Source organism: Jaculus jaculus, chromosome X (assembly GCF_020740685.1).
Source record: "Jaculus jaculus isolate mJacJac1 chromosome X, mJacJac1.mat.Y.cur, whole genome shotgun sequence".
Classification (NCBI taxonomy): domain Eukaryota; kingdom Metazoa; phylum Chordata; class Mammalia; order Rodentia; family Dipodidae; genus Jaculus; species Jaculus jaculus.
The window spans coordinates 62,107,046-62,124,982 of NC_059125.1; the positions used below are offsets into that span (position 1 = coordinate 62,107,046).

At 40.1% G+C, this 17,937-nt stretch overlaps 2 protein-coding genes across 6 annotated transcripts in view; one reads left to right on the forward strand and one right to left on the reverse strand.

The window, feature by feature from the left end:
- Nucleotides 1-2,005: 2,005 nt before the first annotated feature.
- On the reverse strand, nt 2,006-5,078 carry Pdzd11 (PDZ domain containing 11). Of its 4 annotated transcripts, none has more exons than XM_045140607.1 (7): nt 5,046-5,078; nt 4,571-4,666; nt 4,054-4,137; nt 3,525-3,581; nt 2,986-3,084; nt 2,694-2,754; nt 2,006-2,542 (listed from the first exon to the last, which is right to left on the reverse strand). In XM_045140607.1, exons 2-7 carry the CDS (start codon nt 4,655-4,657, stop codon nt 2,508-2,510), a joined length of 423 nt encoding a protein of 140 aa, XP_044996542.1. In that variant the 5' UTR covers nt 4,658-4,666; nt 5,046-5,078; the 3' UTR covers nt 2,006-2,507. The 4 variants fall into 4 exon arrangements, with proteins under 4 accessions (XP_044996542.1, XP_004661038.1, XP_044996543.1 ...); XM_004660981.2 differs by having other exon boundaries at nt 5,004-5,066; XM_045140608.1 differs by having other exon boundaries at nt 5,001-5,047.
- Nucleotides 5,079-5,220: 142 nt separating this feature from the next.
- The window catches only part of Kif4a (kinesin family member 4A), a 101,968-nt gene continuing 89,251 nt past the window's right edge, over nt 5,221-17,937 (forward strand). For both annotated transcript variants that reach the window (XM_004660978.2, XM_045140679.1), the window contains exons 1-5: nt 5,221-5,292; nt 5,399-5,689; nt 5,792-5,906; nt 12,904-13,094; nt 15,037-15,129. In XM_004660978.2, the coding sequence (XP_004661035.1) occupies nt 5,570-5,689; nt 5,792-5,906; nt 12,904-13,094; nt 15,037-15,129 (519 nt within the window). In that variant the 5' untranslated portion in view covers nt 5,221-5,292; nt 5,399-5,569. The remainder of the gene's footprint in view (nt 5,293-5,398; nt 5,690-5,791; nt 5,907-12,903; nt 13,095-15,036; nt 15,130-17,937) is intronic.

Here is a 17,937-nt window from a genome sequence, read left to right on the forward strand (position 1 = left end):
GGGAAGCAATATAAAGGCAAGCGTTCCAGAGTCTGTTCAACCTCTATGGAGTATTTCAACTCTTTCAACATACTTCTTACAGATACGTGTTTCAGAGACAAGCTATATGGGCAGAAATAGGTGATGATGTTATCAATTTGGTAACAAGACTGATCTGAACAAACCATAAGGTATAACTACAAGTTCTAGCATAAATGAAGTTCAATCCTTAAGGGGTCTAATGTTCTGTTTACTTGGGAAGCAGATACCAGTGTTGGATTGGAAAGGTCATGGGTTCAAGGCTTCTCAGGTTCTTGACCCTAGGGAAACATCATTACAACTCAGAATTTATCCTCATCCACGAATTCTAGGTTACCACTATCTGGTCTTTTCCTTTTTCTTTACCCAGACAAATCTAGGTGAAAAATAATCCAGAAACCTCAATGTAATGTTTATTGAGACCAGTGCCCAAGCCAATTGCAATGTGAAAATCAGAGCACCCATTGCAGCCTCTAGCGACCAATTACTTTTTTAGACAATCTTGGATTATCCTCTGGTGGGGTAGAAGTAAAGTTCATCATGTAGCTCAAAAGCTTAGAATTATCTGTGTCTGGGACCTTTTTCTTTTGTTACCATCAATACAGACTACTATTCTGGTTTCTACCCTTCCTTCCAGAAGTAACTTTACCTCCACTGCAGGAAGAAGGAAGCATCCTTTTTCCTAGCTTTTCTGGGGTATGGAGTGTACAAGAAGAGAAGGAAAGCTTCCCTTGCTGAGTTAATACTCAGGCCAATTTTTCTGCCTGAATAATAATAACAAATGGGAATAACCTTATCCAAAAGTGGCTTCTTGGTTTGTCTTTAGGTGAAGGGAATCATGGGATCAGAGTTTCTTGTTTTTGCTAGAAGCTATTACTAGCAGTTGAGACTTGACTCTAGTCACTTTTCTCTTACCACCTTCCTTAACATAAGCTTTAGTGGTTGAAAACTAACTCAAATTCTTTCAGAAGTTTAGCCTCAAAAACCACTGTTGCTGAGCATGGTGACTCAAACCTATCATCCAACACTTGGGAGACAGTGGCCAGAGGATCATTGCAATTTTGAAGCCAGCCTGGTCTACATGGTGAGGTCTATATATTAGCCAAGGCTTCAGTAACACATTGTCTCAAAAACAAAACAAAGCAAAAAAAAAAAAAAAAAAAGGACCAAGGCCTGGGCCTGGGTAGGTGGCTCAGAGGCTAAAGTCACCTGCTTGCAAAGCTTGATGAACCAGGGTTCAATTCCCAAGTCACCCATGTAAGCCATACACAAATGGCACAAGCGTCTTGAGGTCCTGGCATGCCCATACACACACAACATTTTTTTTTTTTTTTTTTTTTTTTTTTTTTTTTAGTATTTCAAGGTAGGGTCTTGCTATAGCCCAAGCTAATCTGGAACTCACTATGTCACTATGTAGTCTCAGGGTGGCCTCGAACTCACAGCGATCCTCCTACCTCTGCTTCCCAAATGTTGGGATTAAAGGCGTGCACCATCACACCCAGCTTATTTTTTTAAATATATTTTTAAAAGATATTTAAATATTTTTATTTGTGCTGGGTGTGGTGGTGCACGCCTTTAATCCCAGCACTTGGGAGACAGAGGCAGGAAGACTGCTGTGGGTTCAAAGCCAGCCCAGCACTTCAGAGTGAGTTCCAGGTCAGCCTGGGCTACATCAAGACCTTTCCTCGAAAAAAGAATCAAAAGTAACAAAAACATCCTATCAATAGCTTGCTTAGACCATCTCTGCTTAATTGGATAGGCATTGCATCTGTGCTTTCCACACCAGCTGTTCTCCCAACTCTATGTTTATGGTGTTAATATTTGGCCACTCACTCTCTTCCAACTCCTTCCCCAAAAGTGCTATCATTTTTTTTTTTCTTGACTATATCTTAGTTATTGTGTAGAAGCTTTCTATAGTGACTGGGAAGTCACTTCTAGTGGCTCTTTGGAGGGACTTTTTCTTCTTATCTCAACGTTACATCAAAACTATCATTCAACTCACCACATTTATTCAGTCTTGTGCTTTACTTTTTTGGGGTAGGAGGAAGAAAGGGGAAGAACAGTGTCTCATCAAGAGTCTCCAAAGTGTTTGGAACTTTTGGTTGTACAAGGATTAGATAAAATGGCCAGCCAAATCAGTTGGAAGGTCCCTAAGATTCACTTTTATACTGATATTTACAATTTAAATGATAGTGTATAAGCACCTAGCCCATGATAGCTAATAAATGTCTGGTGTCTTCTAGCTGTGCTCCCTACAGGTTAAATCTAGACATTATCATCTTTTTCCTTTCAGAGGATGAAGCTCATTTAGAAAAGTACAGAATTCAAAGTACAGTACATCTTTTGTAATGCAGTTGGTGAGCTGTCTCCCCATCTTTCCCACCCACTAAGCCAGGGAGGAGTAGGGAGTACAATTTCCCAACTGGCTACCCTTGGGCCTAGCCAGCTTGTCCAGGCAGATTCCACATGGAAGGCTGTGGGATGCAACTCTAGTGCACAGTCCTTTCTTTCTGGCGATGGTAATCTGGAGGAAGAAAGGTAGAACAGAGCAGGTTATTTTCAGGCCTGAGCTTCCAATATCCCATCCCTAACTTCTGGGGCTTGCAGTTATCAGTATTCGAAGAGTTCTAGTAACCTAGGTCCCTACCAGGTATGGAAAAAAGAACATGACTTACTGTAGGGAAAGAAGCGCACACGCATGCTGATTTCACGGGCTGTCTTCAGGATCTCAACAGCCTGGAAGGAACACAACAGCTTATACAAATGAGAATATTATCCAGGATAGAATCATAAAAACAGAATAGAATTTGTCACTCCAATGATCTAGGTTACTAATAACTGGTTACATCTGGCACATGTCCTTGGGTGAGATGCCTTCTTATCAAGTTACAGATTAGGCTAATCCTGTCCAACCTGTCCTAACTGGGATGGCTTCTGGCATGATCACAGCTCAAGTGCTATGCTTACCTTGCTGTGCTCAATATCTTGGAAATCCACATCATTCACAGCTAGAACTTGGTCCCCTTCTTGAAGTCCTGCTCGATGTGCATCAGAGTCTGGAATTACCTGTTGATAAAGAAAGAATACATGTGATTGAGACAGTTATTTCTGAAGGGTGAAATTCAGTGCTATTTGAATGCTATTGTTTTTCTGGGACCACACAGGAGACAAATGGCTTGCCAAATGGATTTTTTTTTTTTAATCTTACTTTCTGAGACAGGATCTTACTATGCAACCCTGCCTGCTTAGGAACTTGTTATGTAGCCCCAGCTGGCCTCAAACAGGTAATGGTCTTCCTGATCTGCCTTTGGAATGCCGGGATTATAGGCATGCACTACCACAACTGGCTCAAATGGAAAGTTCTGAGTAGGAAAGGGTGAAATCCCATTATGCCTTTTGTATAGTTCACCAAGTCTTATTTTTCAGCTCTTGAGACATAAGGGGACTTCAATGTGATAACAAAGGGAAGTAGCTATACAAATGATCTACCAGACCCACATACATACCTTAGAGATGAAGATGCCTAATTGGGAGGCCTTTCCTCCTCGGATGTTAAATCCCAACTGGAAAACAAAAACACAGAATGGGGGGCTGGATAGATGGCTTAGCGGTTAAACGTTTGCCTGCGAAGCCTAAGGACCCTGGTTCGAGGCTTGATTCCCCAGGACCCACATTAGCCAGATGCACAAGGGGGCGCACACATCTGGAGTTCGTTTGCAGTGGCTGCAGGCCTGTGCACACCCATCCTCTCTCTCTCTCTGCCTCTTTCTCTCTCTGTCTGCTACTGTCAAATAAATAAATAAAAAGAAAAAAAAAAACAGAATGGGGGTTTAATATAGGCCACAAACAACATTTAGGAACCTCCCTGTACAGTAGCTTGGCTTCTGTGTTCCTGGGAGGAAAATGAGACATTATGGAAATGGCATCTCTGCTTTTTTGGCCACCAGATTCCAGTCCACACCCAACCCCCAACCACAGCCAACGTGTTGTGTGGACAAATGTAGCCCAGAATAAGAGCTTAGACTATCATCTCACCTGAGCCCCAGGAGGCTTCTTTAGTGTGACAATTCGGGGAAGAAACTGAGTCAACTCATTATTGTAGTCTGGATGGTACACTCTCTGCAAGACACAGCAATGCCAGAAACCTTACTATCAGTGTTAGATCATATACTACCTTCTACTAGGACACTAATACATCATCCTCAACTCAAGGAAAGATAAAAGTGATAGACAGCTGAAGTGAAACAGATTAGACTGCCTAAATGGATAGATGTTTAGCACTAGGACATGCTAGAAGTCCAGGGGCTCCCTATTCCATTACATTCCTAATGGGATGGACACAAGGGCTCTGAATTTCCAGGGACCTGCAGGAGGATTCCACAAGTTCCCAGTAGGTACCTGTTGCTCAGAATTCAACTTCTGGGTCCTTAGGCAAAAACAAGGGCTAAGATTCACTCTCCAGTGAGCTGTCTCACCTTACCATCCTACCTTTAACACATTATCTCATGTGCAGGGAGGGGGTTTCTTATTTAGGAATACAGGTAGTTCCCACCTCATGAGGAGGAATCCATGCTGGGGGATTCTCATAGGCAGGCAGGAAAACCACTGGGTAGTCATCATAAGGAATCCGGCTGTCCATCTCATTCACCTGGAAAGGGTGAATCAAAGCAAACAAGTGATCTAATAAGTATTGTTAGATGCCTAGCAACTCTACAGACATAAACTCATTTCTCACAATCCTATAAAATAAAATGTGACCGTCTTCATCCTAAGAGTCGCATCTTCTACTTTCAAAGAGCAAGGAAGTACAAATTCCAGCTATCTAAAAGGGACGCGGGGCCAGGCACCATTCCACATTCTCTAGCGGTGTTTAGGAATGGTGACGTCCACAGATCGACTCTTCCCTCAACACCAGCCACCATCCAGATCCCTATCCCACATCCCGTCTGAGTCTCGCACACACGACCACGTAAATAGCGCACCACCTCAAAGGCACACAGGACTCAAGAAAAGGAACCTCGGCTCACCGCCAATTTGGCCCGGGAACCGGAAGCGGATGTTCTCGGGGGTTGCGAGGGGGCGGGGCCTGCCTGCTTCGCGTTCGCCTTCCAGCTCCTGCCTGCGTCATTTTGTGCGCGCCCACGTGCGTGCTCCACCCACATGCTATCTGCGCTTCGATTGGTTGGCGTCTCTGGAAACAATTTGAAACTTGGCGGTTAAAGCTCCAGTTCGGATAGGGCGCCGGGAGTCCGGGGAAGCCCTGTGTTTTCTTTGGTAAGTTTAGGGGCTCCCATTAGTTCAATATTCTGTCTCTCCCTGTCCTCTGGGACTTTGGTTCATGGTCTCTGTGTCCGCTGGTGTTTTTTTCTTTGCATTTCAGACTCCACTCTTCAGTGTCGGAACTGACCGGCCCATTTCGTCGAGACCCAGTCTGAGGGCGAGCAAGGCAGAAACTGCGACCCAGTCAAAAGGGAGGCTACCACCGCGACTGCCAAATCCTCCGAGGAGGACCTTCCAAACCCCGCCAAAGAGGCGGTGCTGAGCGAGGACCATGAAGGAAGAAGTGAAGGGGATTCCCGTAAAAGTGGCACTGCGCTGTCGTCCTCTAGTTCCTAAAGAGATCAGCGAGGGCTGCCAAATGTGCCTTTCCTTCGTGCCCGGAGAGCCGCAGGTTAGTAACGGAGCTTCCGCGAACAGCTGGCTTCAAATGGCAATGAGGGGCGTGGTCTGGCCTTTCCTCCCTTATGCCTTGTCTCTCTCTTGGCTTTTGTAGGTGGTGGTTGGTACTGATAAATCCTTTACCTACGATTTTGTGTTTGACCCCTCTACTGAACAAGAAGAGGTCTTTAATACAGCCGTAGCACCACTCATAAAGGGCATATTTAAAGGTGAGACTATTATTTCATTTGCTGAACGTTTCTTGTGCTTGTATGTCAGGCACACAGGCACTGCAAAAGACAGGAATGGGTGGCACATGAGTCCTGCCTTAAAACATTTGGAAAGTTTGGTAACATTTGTGAAAATCTTTGTACTCGTAATGCTAGTTTTGGATTTGGTTTTTGTTGTTTGGTTTTATCTTTGAATTGTACATATTTATGTTTGTTTGTCCTGGGACCTCCTCATGAGAATATAAGCTCTTTGGTTGGTTCTGAGGGTCACCAGTGTGTGCCAACTTGTTTGACTTCCAAGCCTCAGTATTCATTCAGTATAAGCCTGCAGACTCTGAAGGAAGTCAAAATCTACAGGTTGAAGAGGTACATGACTACATAAATAAGTTTGAATACATAGAAAAAAATTTGTTACACCTGTATTAATTTAATTTAATGTTTTTTTTTATTTGACAGAGAAAGAGGGAGAGAGAGAGAGAATGGGTATGCCAGGGCCTCTAGCCACTGCAAACAAACTCCAGATGCATGTACCACCTTGTGCATCTGGCTTATGTGGGTCCTCGGAAATTGAGCCGAGGTCCTTTTGGATTTGCTGGCAAATGCCTTAACTGCTAAGCCATCTCTCCAGCCCTAATTTTTGTTTATTTTGAGACAAAGTCTCTTGTAGCCCTGGTTGGCCATGAACTTCTTATTCTCCTGCCTCTGCTTCCCAACTGTTGGGATTACAGGTGTGTAGCATCATGCCTGTCTCTTAAAATTATTATTTTTTTGCCATGTGTGCTGGTGCACACTTTAATCCCAGCACTTGAGGGGCAGAGGTAAGAGGATTGGCATGAGTTCAAGGCCACCCTAGACTATGTAGTGAATTACAGGTCAGCCTGGGCTAGAGTGAGACCCTACTTCAAAAAACAACAACAAAAATATTATTTTTTAAAAGAACATTTTTTTATTTGCAAACAGAGAGAAAGAGAGAGAAAGTATGGGCACACCCAGGCCTTCAGCTACTACAAACAGTCCAGATCATGTGCCACCTTGTGCATCTAGTTTACATGGGTACTGGGAAATCAGACCTGGGTCGGTAGGCTTTACAGGCAAGCACCTTAACTGCTGGGCAATCTCTCTGGCCCTTAAAATTATTATTAAAGATTTAAAATGTCAGTCATGCTATAGAAATAGCACACTATTTTCATACAAATTGGTATGAGAAAAGAGTGGCACTCATCCTACTTTGAGGATTTCTGGTGAGTTTTACAGAATAGGGAGTCTCTGAGACAGATCATGAGTGATGAGTAATTATTTAAATGAAGAAGGGAATCTACTAAAGCCCCTGAATACGATAACAGGTTAATAATCTTCTTTGTAGTTGTTTTGTTTTTTGAGGTAGGGTTTCACTCTAGCCCAGGCTGACCTGAATTTCACTATGTAGTCTCAGGGCGGCTTCAAACTCATGGTGATCCTCCTACCTTTGCCTCCTGAGTGCGGGGATTAAAGGCGTGCATCAACATGCCCAGCTTTATCACGTTAATAATCTTTACTACAGAAACTAAGGTTTTAATGCTGTCAATTGTAGCAGGGTTCTAAAGAATAAAGCAGAACCTGAGAAGTGTCTAATTGTTATTCTAGTGCATTGGTTATTCAGATTTCAAATGATTAATTCATTTTTTAGGTAGATTCATAGTATACCAGTGCCTTTAAGTTGAAAGCTGCATTGTATATGATCTCATGTAACATTCCATCCTAAGAAAATTTTTTCTACCAATTAGTAAGGTTCCAGGTTGGTTTTTTTTAATTATTTATTTATTTGAGAGTGACAGACACATAGAGAAAGACAGAGGGAGAGAGAGAGAATGGGCGCGCCAGGGCTTCCAGCCTCTGCAAATGAACTCCAGACGCATGTGCCCCCTTGTGCATCTGGCTAACGTGGGACCTGGGGAACCAAGCCTCGAACCGGGGTCCTTAGGCTTCACAGGCAAGCGCTTAACCGCTAAGCCATCTCTCCAGCTCTGTTTTTTGTTTTTGTTTTTGAGGTAGGATCTCATGGAGTCAGGGCTGGCCTCAACTTCTTGATCCTCCTGCTTCCACCTCCCCAGTGTTTTAGGATTACAAGTATGTTCCAACACACCTGACTCTAGTATCTGTTTAATTATTTTCTTTGACAGTGAAGTAATAGATTCACAAGGTAGCCTACTTCATAGTTGTTTTTTTGGACAACTCTGTTAGAAAAATCTTGATACTGAGAACAAATTTACTTCCTCTTAATTTCTACCCAGGGATGTTAGTTCATCCCTTTAGATAAGCTGAAGTCTTCCAGGCAACAGGTATTCACAGATATTTTCATTTTTTCTTTTATAAATGATGTCATGGTTTAGGGCACATTGAACAGTTTGATTTGTTTGTTTTTGAGACAGGGTCTCATGTTTCCCCGGATGTCTTTGAACTCACTATGTAGTCCAGGATGACCTTAAACTTTGATCCTTCTGTCTTCCCTTCCCAAGTGCTAGAATTACAGGTATATGCAACATTATGCCACGTATGTGGTGCTAGGGACCAAATTGAGGGCTTCATGGATGCTAGGCAAGCATTCTACCAAGTGAGTATATCCTTAGCCCGAACATCTTGTTTTAAAGTGTAAAATACTGAAATTATAGGAATATCACAAGAATAGCATAAAATAGCCTCTTTTTTCTCAGCCGTTTAAAATGAGGTTTGGATCCCTTGAATACTTTAGCATATATTTCCTATAAAAGACTTTTCTTATAAGATAATTATGGTAATAAAACCATCATACTCATGGAATTTGCATTGCCACAGTACTGCAATATAATCTTCAAATACCATTGAAGTTTTGCCAATTGTCTCAATATGGCAAAAGGATTTAGTTCAAAAACATGTTATAGTTAGCCATGGTGTGCTTCTTTTTTGGTCTCAGTTTTATTTTGCTTGATGTTACGATTAGGTTCATGTTGTGTATCTTTTAGCAGAAATGCTATAGAAGTGAGCAGATTTATCGATTTCTATCAAGCAGTATATAATTTGATTTGTTCTATTATTGTTACTCATTTTGATGTGTTAATCTGCCAAATTTCTCTTTCCTTTTTCCGTATGTGGAAAACTATTTTATGGTTCTGTCTGATTATCCTCTAAACCCCCTCCTCCTTTTATTTGACAGTTTCATGGATGCTAGGCTGACCTGTAACTTGCTCTTTATAATTTATATAAGACTATTCTTTTTTTTTTTTTTTTTTTGAGGTAGGGTCTCACTCTAGCCCATGCTGACCTGGAATTCACTGTGTAGTCACAGGGTGGCCTCGAACTCAAGGCCATCCTTCTACCTATGCCTCCCGAGTGCTGGGATCAAAGGTGTGCATCATCATGCCCAGCTATCTAAGACTATTTTTAAGCTCCTAATTCTTTTGCTTCATTCTCCTGAACTCTGGGATTACAGAAGTGTACCACTGTGTCTGGCTACCATCCATCCCACTTTTCTTTAGTCATTTCTAAAATAATGTTTTTCAGGCTCTTCACTGTCTGGTCATCTTCCTCAGAATGTACCTCCACAGCTTACTAAAACCACAATAGTTCTAATTTCATGGTCGTAGCTTGGGAGACGATGAGTAACAAATTATTTTTGAAGACAATACCACATATTAAGTGACTCCAGTAACTATATTTGTTTAACATTGTCCACAGTTATAACCAAGCCATTATTTTTCATATTCAGCTCTCAATTGCTTGTACCAAAGAGCCTAAATGTTTGATTAAAAAGTACTGAAACGTGGTTTTCAAAGATAATGCTGTCTATATCTATCTACAGTATTGCAGAAATTTATTTACTATTAATGTTATTCTCCTGCCCCATAGTTATACCACATACTAATAATCTATTACAGTGAAAATCTCAATTTATAGATTATGATCTTTCATTTAGGCCAGAAAGTTCTTTAAAAAAAAAAAAACTAAAGGTTTTCATTTAGATTAGCACATTGCTTCAAAGGCATAAAGATTTCCTTTTCAGACTCCAAAATTATGTTGGCAAATAGTAGATAATAGCTTTGATGTAAATATGATCATTTAACAGAGAAAGCTGTCTTATGTTCCTTCAGAGCATGTCTACCACTCTAATAAGGGATACCTTCTTACGGTACTTATTTCACCTTGAAGTAAATTTGGATTTATAGGGCCTTCTAGTAGTTCCTACTTTATAATCAATTACTGAGTTATAAGAATTCAATGTTGCTACCATTGTAGCTAGGATTATCTAGTAGTAATTCCAATCAAAATTTTAAGTATGTAGAATAAAAGGATAATGCCCAAATAACTATAATATATATTCTCTGCCATAAAATGTAAAAATCAATCTACAAAATCAACACGCCAGGCGTGGTGGCACACGCCTTTAATCCCAGCACTCGGGAGGCAGAGGTAGGATCGCTGAGAGTTCGAGGCCACCCTGAGACTCCATAGTGAATTCCAGGTCAGCCTGAGCTAGAGTGAGACCCTACCTTAGAAAACAAAACAAAACAAAACAAAATCAACACTTTTACAAGCAGTACTCTAGTTACTGTACCACTTGCTGCCCCCTTACAGTGTACTCAGTAATCTTTTTCTAGAGATCCAGGTGTGGTGGTGCATGCCTTGAGTTCGAGGCCGCCCTGAAACTACATAGTGAATTCCAGGTCAGCCTGGGCTAGAGGGAGACCTTACCTCGAAAAACGACCCCCCAAAAAATATTTTCTAAAATAAGCACCACTTGGGCTGGAGAGATGGCTTAATGGTGAAGGCACTTGCCTGTGAAACCTAAGGGCCCAGGTTCGATTCCCCAGTACCCACATAAGCTAGATGTACAAGGTGGCACATGTGTCTGGCGTTCATTTGCAGCTGCTAGAGGCCTTGGTATGTCCATTTTGTCTCTCACTACCTCTCTCTTTCTCAAATAAATAAATAAAACTATATGTTTTTAAAAAGAAACACCACTTTTACTGGAACTAAACTCAAACAAATTGTCTCCATCTCTCTGCAAACAGTATAGATTATCTAAGTAGTAGTAATAGAAAATACATTTTCTGTTCACTAGTGTATCATATTTAACAACATAGAAAATGCAAACATAAAAGTCAAACAATCCCTTCCATCCTGTTATTTACAGAAAGTCATAAAAATGTTAATCAATGTCCTTTTGGTCTTTCCTTATATATTATGTACACATAATAGTTACTGTTAACCTGATTTTTTTTTCCATTAGCTATTAAATAGATATCTTTTTGTCCTCTCTTTCCCTCTCTCTATCTTCCTGTCTGACAGGGTTTTCCTACCCCTATGTAGACTAGGCTGGCTTCAGTCTCTCCATCCTCTTGCCTCTACCTCCTGGGTGCTAGGATTACTAGGCTTCACCAGATCTGGGTCATGAACATCTTTGAATGAATGATTAATCCTTTTTTTTTTTTGAGGTAAGGTTCCACTCTAGCTCAGGCTGATCTGGAATTCACTATGTAGTCTCAGGGCAGCCTCGAACTCAGGGCAATCCTATCGCTGCCTCCCAAGTGCTGGGATTAAAGGTGTGTGCCACCACGCCCAGCCGAATGATTAATCTTCATAAAAGCAAAGGATAGATATCATGTTGAATAATTCTTAAATGATGACATTTGAGGAGCCAGATAATGCGACCTGTGTACATTCTGAGAGTTCTGATCCTGAGTAGATGTTTTTATTAGTTTTGAAAAATCAACAACAATGTTAATGCCTTTCAAATTCTCCCCTGCCCAATTCTTTAAAAAAATTTTTTTTTGTTTATTTTTATTTATTTGAGAGCCACAGAGAGAGAAAGAGGCAGATAGAGAGAGAATGGGCACGCTGGCTGACGTGGGTCCTAGGGACTCGAGCCTCAAACTGGGGTCCTTAGGCTTCACAGACAAGCGCTTAACTGCTAAGCCATCTCTCCAGCCCCCCTGCCCAATTCTTAATCTTCCTGTGTTAACCTCCTCAGTATTGGGATAGTAAGTATATACTTTATAATCAGGAAGTATGAAGTAAATAAATACATGCCAGGCATCCCTTCTATATTTATATCTTCTAGGAATTTAACCATAATGTAGAGTTGCTCAAGATAGGAAAACAGAATTATAAATATAGTCAAGGCTTTTGACCATGGCTTGCCCACCTTTATTATCTTTACTCACAACGTAAGATAACTTCTTAGCTTTTAAGGGCTATTAAGCAGGGTCACAATCTGGAGTTGGCATACTTCTTTGCTAATGTTATGTAGCAAAATCGTGGAACCCAAAGAGCTTTTCTTTGTGTGTGTTATTCTTGAGAAGTGTGCCTTAACATCAAAAGAGAACTGGGACTAGCTGGGAAGAAGGGGTTGTTGATGGGTGGGAAGAGAAGGTAATGGGAGGTGATTATGATTAAAACACATACATACTTACACACACACGACATACATACAGATATACATGTATAAAAATTGTCTATAAACAAAACTGAAGGAAAAAATACCAAACAAACAAACAAAAAAGCTGGGCGTGGTGGCACACGCCTTTAAGCCCAGCACTTGGGAGGCAGAGGTAGAAGGATCTCTTGAGAGTTCGAGGCCACCCTGAGACTACATAGTTAATTCCAGGTCAGCCTGGACCAGAGGGAGACCCTACCTCGAAAAACCAAAAACAAACAAAACTGAAGGGTAAGACATTGTCTGAAAGCAATCTTGGGGCTGGGCTGATAGCTCGTGGTTAAAGGTGCCTGCTTGGAAAGCCTACCAGCCCAAGTTCAGTTCCCCAGCCACCCATGTAAAGCCTGATGTAAAAAGTGGCACAAGTGTCTGGCATTCTGTCTGCAAAAGCAGGAGGCCCTGGTATACCCATGTACATATACAAACACATAGGAGTAAATAAATAAAAGAAAGCAATTTCAATTTTGTTACAAATAATTGCTAAAGGAATTGTATATTAACTGAATGAAAGGTTTTGAGCATCACTATACATGTGACTTTTTTTTCTAGGCTACAATGCAACTGTCTTGGCCTATGGGCAAACTGGCTCTGGAAAAACCTATTCAATGGGAGGTGCATACACTGCAGAGCAAGAACATGAACCAACCGTTGGAGTCATTCCTCGGGTAATACAACTGCTCTTTAAAGAAATTGATAAAAAGGGTGACTTTGAATTTACTCTGAAAGTGTCTTATTTGGAGGTAAGTGACTTATCTTTAATTATTATGAATTCTAAATTATCCTTGTATAGATAAATAAATCCCAATCAGACTTTCCTTGTCATGACTCAAATGGTGGCACACGCCTTTAATCCCAGTACTTGGAAGGCAGAGGTAGGAGGATTGCCATGAATTCAAGGCCATCCTGAGACAACATAGTGAATTCCAGGTCAGCTTGGGTTAGTGAAACCCTACCTCGAAAAAAAAATAGTAAATTACATTTTAATAACTTTCATTGTTAATAAATTGATAGCAAAAACATATCTACTTGATTAGGACTGTCTGCCACCCAATTCTTTCTTATTAGAATTGTCTAATCTGATTGTAAGAGGAATTGCATTATTATAGAAAAAGATAATAGGAATTCTTTAATTTTAGTTTGGCCTGTATTACTGATTTCCTATGGAGTACTTAGTAAAGTACTTGATTTTTCTGTACTGTTTTGAAGCTTAAGTTATAATGCTGCTACTTCATGAAGAATGTTATTAAAAATCAAAGACATAGTAAGTTTTATAAGTACTATCAGTGTGATTATCCAGTAGATATTTATTAAGCAACCTATTATATGCCAGTCTTTGTTCTGTGTACTTGGGTTATATAATACTGGGGAGATACTAATGGATAAACCTAAAAACCTTTGGCCTTAATGAGAATTTGCATGGTATGCAATTCTATCTAACTTCATGACACCAAAAACAGTAAGGCATGTTTAGGGAAATTGTTGCTTGTGATTATCTAGCTTATTGGTTTCACAGCAGTTATGTCTTTTCTTGGAGGAACAGTAGTTAAACTCATGAAATTTATGCATGTAGCTATAAATTGTATATGAATAGTTCATCTTGAAGTTTAATCTCTGTTATCAAGTATATAAGATATAAAGTTGAAAGGGGGGAATTTAGATCATTAAGATTACCCTTTTTAGTTTGTTTGTTTATTTATTTATTAATTAATTTATTTATTTATTTTCAAGGTAGGGTCTCACTGTAGTCCAGGCTTACCTGGAATTCACTATGTAGTCTCAGGGTGGCCTCGAACTACCTCTGCCTCCTGAGTGCTGGGATTAAAAGTCTTGAGCCACCATGCCCGGCTACCCTTTTTAGTTTTAATTAGTCTAGCTGTGATCAAGGTAATTTGATGTAAAAATAACATGGGAACTTGAAATGTTAAATAATAATATCACTAATAGTAAATAAATATAGTGCTTCTCATATAACTAACCATAATTTTAAACACTTACCATTGATATATTAGTTGTTACACATCCCTTTTGTTTCCTTTGCTCCCAACTTCTACTTTCCCCTCTCACAATGACCCATTACTCACATTTTTTAACAAAAATCAATAAAGGTGATGCTATCATCACACTTATCAAAGAACCAAATTTGGGTATCCATATAATTTTTCACATGTCTGTTATTCCCAAAAGACTCTATCCTAAAAAGCACTATCACAGAAGCTGGAGAAATGGTTTAGTGGTTAAGGCGCCTGTCTACAAAGCCAAAGGACTCAGGTTCAATTCCACAGGACTAACATAAGCCAGATGCACAAGGGGGCACACACATCTGGAGTGCATTTGTGGCGGCTGGAGGCCCTGGCACACCCATTCTCTCTCTATCTCTCTCTCCCTGCCTATTTCTCTTTTTCTCTCTCTAAAATAAATAAAAAATGAAGTATTTTAAAATATAAAAAATAAAAAATCACTATCAGTTTTGTTCCAAGTAATATGTGAATTCACTCATTTCTACCATGGAACTATACCCTGAGCCTCTTAAAGTGTGTTTTTATTCTATAAATAATGTGTTTATTGTAAACAAAATTTTGGGCACAGAAAGTCACAAAGTGTTTTAAAATTTTCTGATTATACCACCCAGACAGAAATGAGCACTATTAACATTTTCTGCCACTTCGTTTTCAACAACATCAGATTTACAATGAAGAAATTTTGGATCTTCTTTGCCCATCTCGCGAAAAAGCATCACAAATAAATATCCGGGAGGATCCTAAGGAAGGCATAAAGGTATGTTTATCTTTCATTTGATGTTGTTACTGGTACGGCCACATTCCTTTTCTTTGCCACTGTAGTTTTAAAGGACTGCTAACATCTGAGTGTTTCAGGTTTTGTGTGGTCTGGACTCCCTTTTTTAATCTAGAGTTACTAGATAGGAGCTCTTGAGGAAAGAAAATAAAAGGAAGGCCCATATTCAGCTGTATCACTTGTTACTTCTTGAAAGATCATTAATATCAATTAAACACTGATTGTTAATTAAAGAGTAATGAGACTATGCTGTCTAGTATTGTAGTCACTAGTTAGAAGTGGATATATATATCTTTTAATTATATATATATATATATTTATTAACAACTTCCATGATTATAAAAAATATCCCATGGTAATACCTTCCCTACCCCCACTTTCCCCTTTGAAACTCCATTCTTCCCATCTCAATCAGTCTCTCTTTTATTTTAATGTCATGATCTTTTCCTCCTATTATGATGGTCTTGTGTAGGTAGTGTCAGGCACTGTGAGGTCATGGATATCCAGGCCATTTTGTGTCTGGGGGGAGCACGTTGTAAGGAATACTACCCTTCTTTTGGTGCTTACATTCTTTCCACCACCTCTTCCGCAATACTTCCTGAGCCTTGGAAGGTGTGATAGAGATTTGCAGTACTGAGCACTCTGGTCACTTCTTTTAATTTTATTTAATTTATTTTTTATTGACAACTTCCATGGTTGTAAACAATGTCCCATTGTAATTCCCTCCCTCCCTCCACTTTCCCTTTGAAACTCTACTCTCCATCATATCCCCTCCTCTCAATCAGTCTCTCATTTGTTTTGATGTCACGATCTTTTCCTCCTATTATGATGGTTTTGTGTAGGTAGTGTCAGGCACTGTGAGGTCATGTACATCCAGGCCATTTTGTATCTGGGGGATCCGTTGTGAGGAGTCCTATCCTTCCTATGGTGCTTACATTCTTCCTGCCACCTCTTCTGCAATGGACTGTGAGCCTTGGATGATGTGATTGAGAGATTTCAGTGCTGAGCAGTTCTCTGTCACTTCTTCTCAGCACCGTGACACCTTCTGAGTCATCCCAAGGTCACTGCCATCTGAAACGAGAAGGTTCTCTAACCAAAAGTGAGAGTAGCATTAATATATGGGTATGAACATTGAAAGAAGTGCTTACTGGTCAGTTTGATGAGCATAGTATATACATTTAGCCAAACAGCAGCAGATATTACACCCCTAGGGCTCATCACTACCCCTGTTATAAGGTTTTCAGTATCCAGCATGTATTCCCTCCCATGGGGCGGCCTCCAGTTTAATTAGAGAGTGTTTGGTTTCCCCCATAATTGTCATGCCACTGTTGTACCCGTTGGCTCATTTTGCCTGGCTGGCCAAATTTAAGGCTTGCAGTGTCCACTGTTGAGTATCTCCCCTGGTGATTATGCTCTTTCCCATTGAACTGCATGCAGTTTAGCTTTTTCCAGCTTTCTGTCAGCTGGTCTACATGGAGGAGGTTTTCAGTTCAGCTCCAGCAGGATTTCTCAGTGACCCTGCAGCCCAAATATGTGGAGTGCAAGTGGATATTTAAATATAACTTAATTAATATTGAATAAAATGCAAAAAGCAGCTCCTCAGATATAATAGCTACATATTAAGAGCTCATACCTTTTTAAAAATTTTTTGTTCAGTTTTATTTATTTCTTTGACAGACAGAGAAAGAGAGAGAAAGAATATGGGTGCACCAGGGCCTCCAGCCACTGCAAACAAACTCCAGATGCATGTGGCCCCTTGTGCATCTGGCTTACGTGGGTCCTGGGGAATTGAGCCTCAAAGTGGGGTCCTTAGGCATCACAGGCAAGCACTTAACTACTAAGCCATCTCTCCAGCCCCTCATATTCTTTGTTTAAAACTTTTTTTGACAACTTCCATAATTATAGACAATAAACCATGATAATTCCCTCCTCTCCCCAACCTTCCTCTTTACAAATACACTCTCTATCTTATCCCTCTCCCCCTTCAGTATCTCTTTAATTTTGATGTCATCATCTTTTTCCTCCTATTATGAGGGTCTTGTATAGGTATTACCAGGCACTGTGAAGTCATGGATATCCAGGCCATTTTGGGTCTGGAAGATTGCATTTTAAGCAGTCCTACATTTCCTTTGGCTCTTACATTCTTTCTCCCACCTCTTCTGCAATAGACCCTGAGTAAGGGCCCATATTCTGACTATTATGTTGGGCAGAACAATACAGGATATATCCATGATCATAGAAAATTCTGTTGGACAATGCTAGCAGATACTGTACTAGGTCCTAGGATGATATAATAAAGTAAAAAATTAAATATAAAACATTTAAAATCCATAGTACTGTAGTAAGAAGAGGTCACTTGTTATAGAACCTTTGTCACATGGTGTAGGTATAGAATTTAGTATTCAGGAATAGAGGAGTAAGAGCCTAGAAGTGGATGACAATACATAGTATAGGCTTAGGAAAACTTAGAAAAATCATGTGTTCTCCTTCCCTCTTCACCTTCACAAAGAAAAAGCAAGATTGACCATTTGGGATAAAGATAAGGGGAAAATGCTTATGCTCCTTAATCAGTTTTTCCTTCTAAGTCTTAAAGTTGTTAACATGTTCGAAAGTAATACTTGAAATATCAGGCCTAGAAAGTTTGGAATATAGGAAGACAATTTGGATAATGAGGCTAAGAACCCTGAGCAAAGTATATGCTATCACCAAAAAGAACTATCTCTTTCTTTTTTGGTAACAGAAAAATCACACAGAAGTTTACATTGTACTTGTTCTTTGTGATCAAACTTG

Excerpts from the sequence above, each read along its gene's own strand:
- Pdzd11 (XM_045140606.1), bottom strand. The coding sequence starts at position 4,940 with ATGGTGGCTGGTGTTGAGGGAAGAGTCGATCTGTGGACGTCACCATTC. Across the intron at positions 4,138-4,570 it reads CATGGATTCCTCCTCATGAG|AGAGTGTACCATCCAGACTA; the intron begins GTGGGAACTACC and ends TGTGTCTTGCAG. Across the intron at positions 2,543-2,693 it reads TGTGCGCTTCTTTCCCTACA|ATTACCATCGCCAGAAAGAA; the intron begins GTAAGTCATGTT and ends TTCTTCCTCCAG.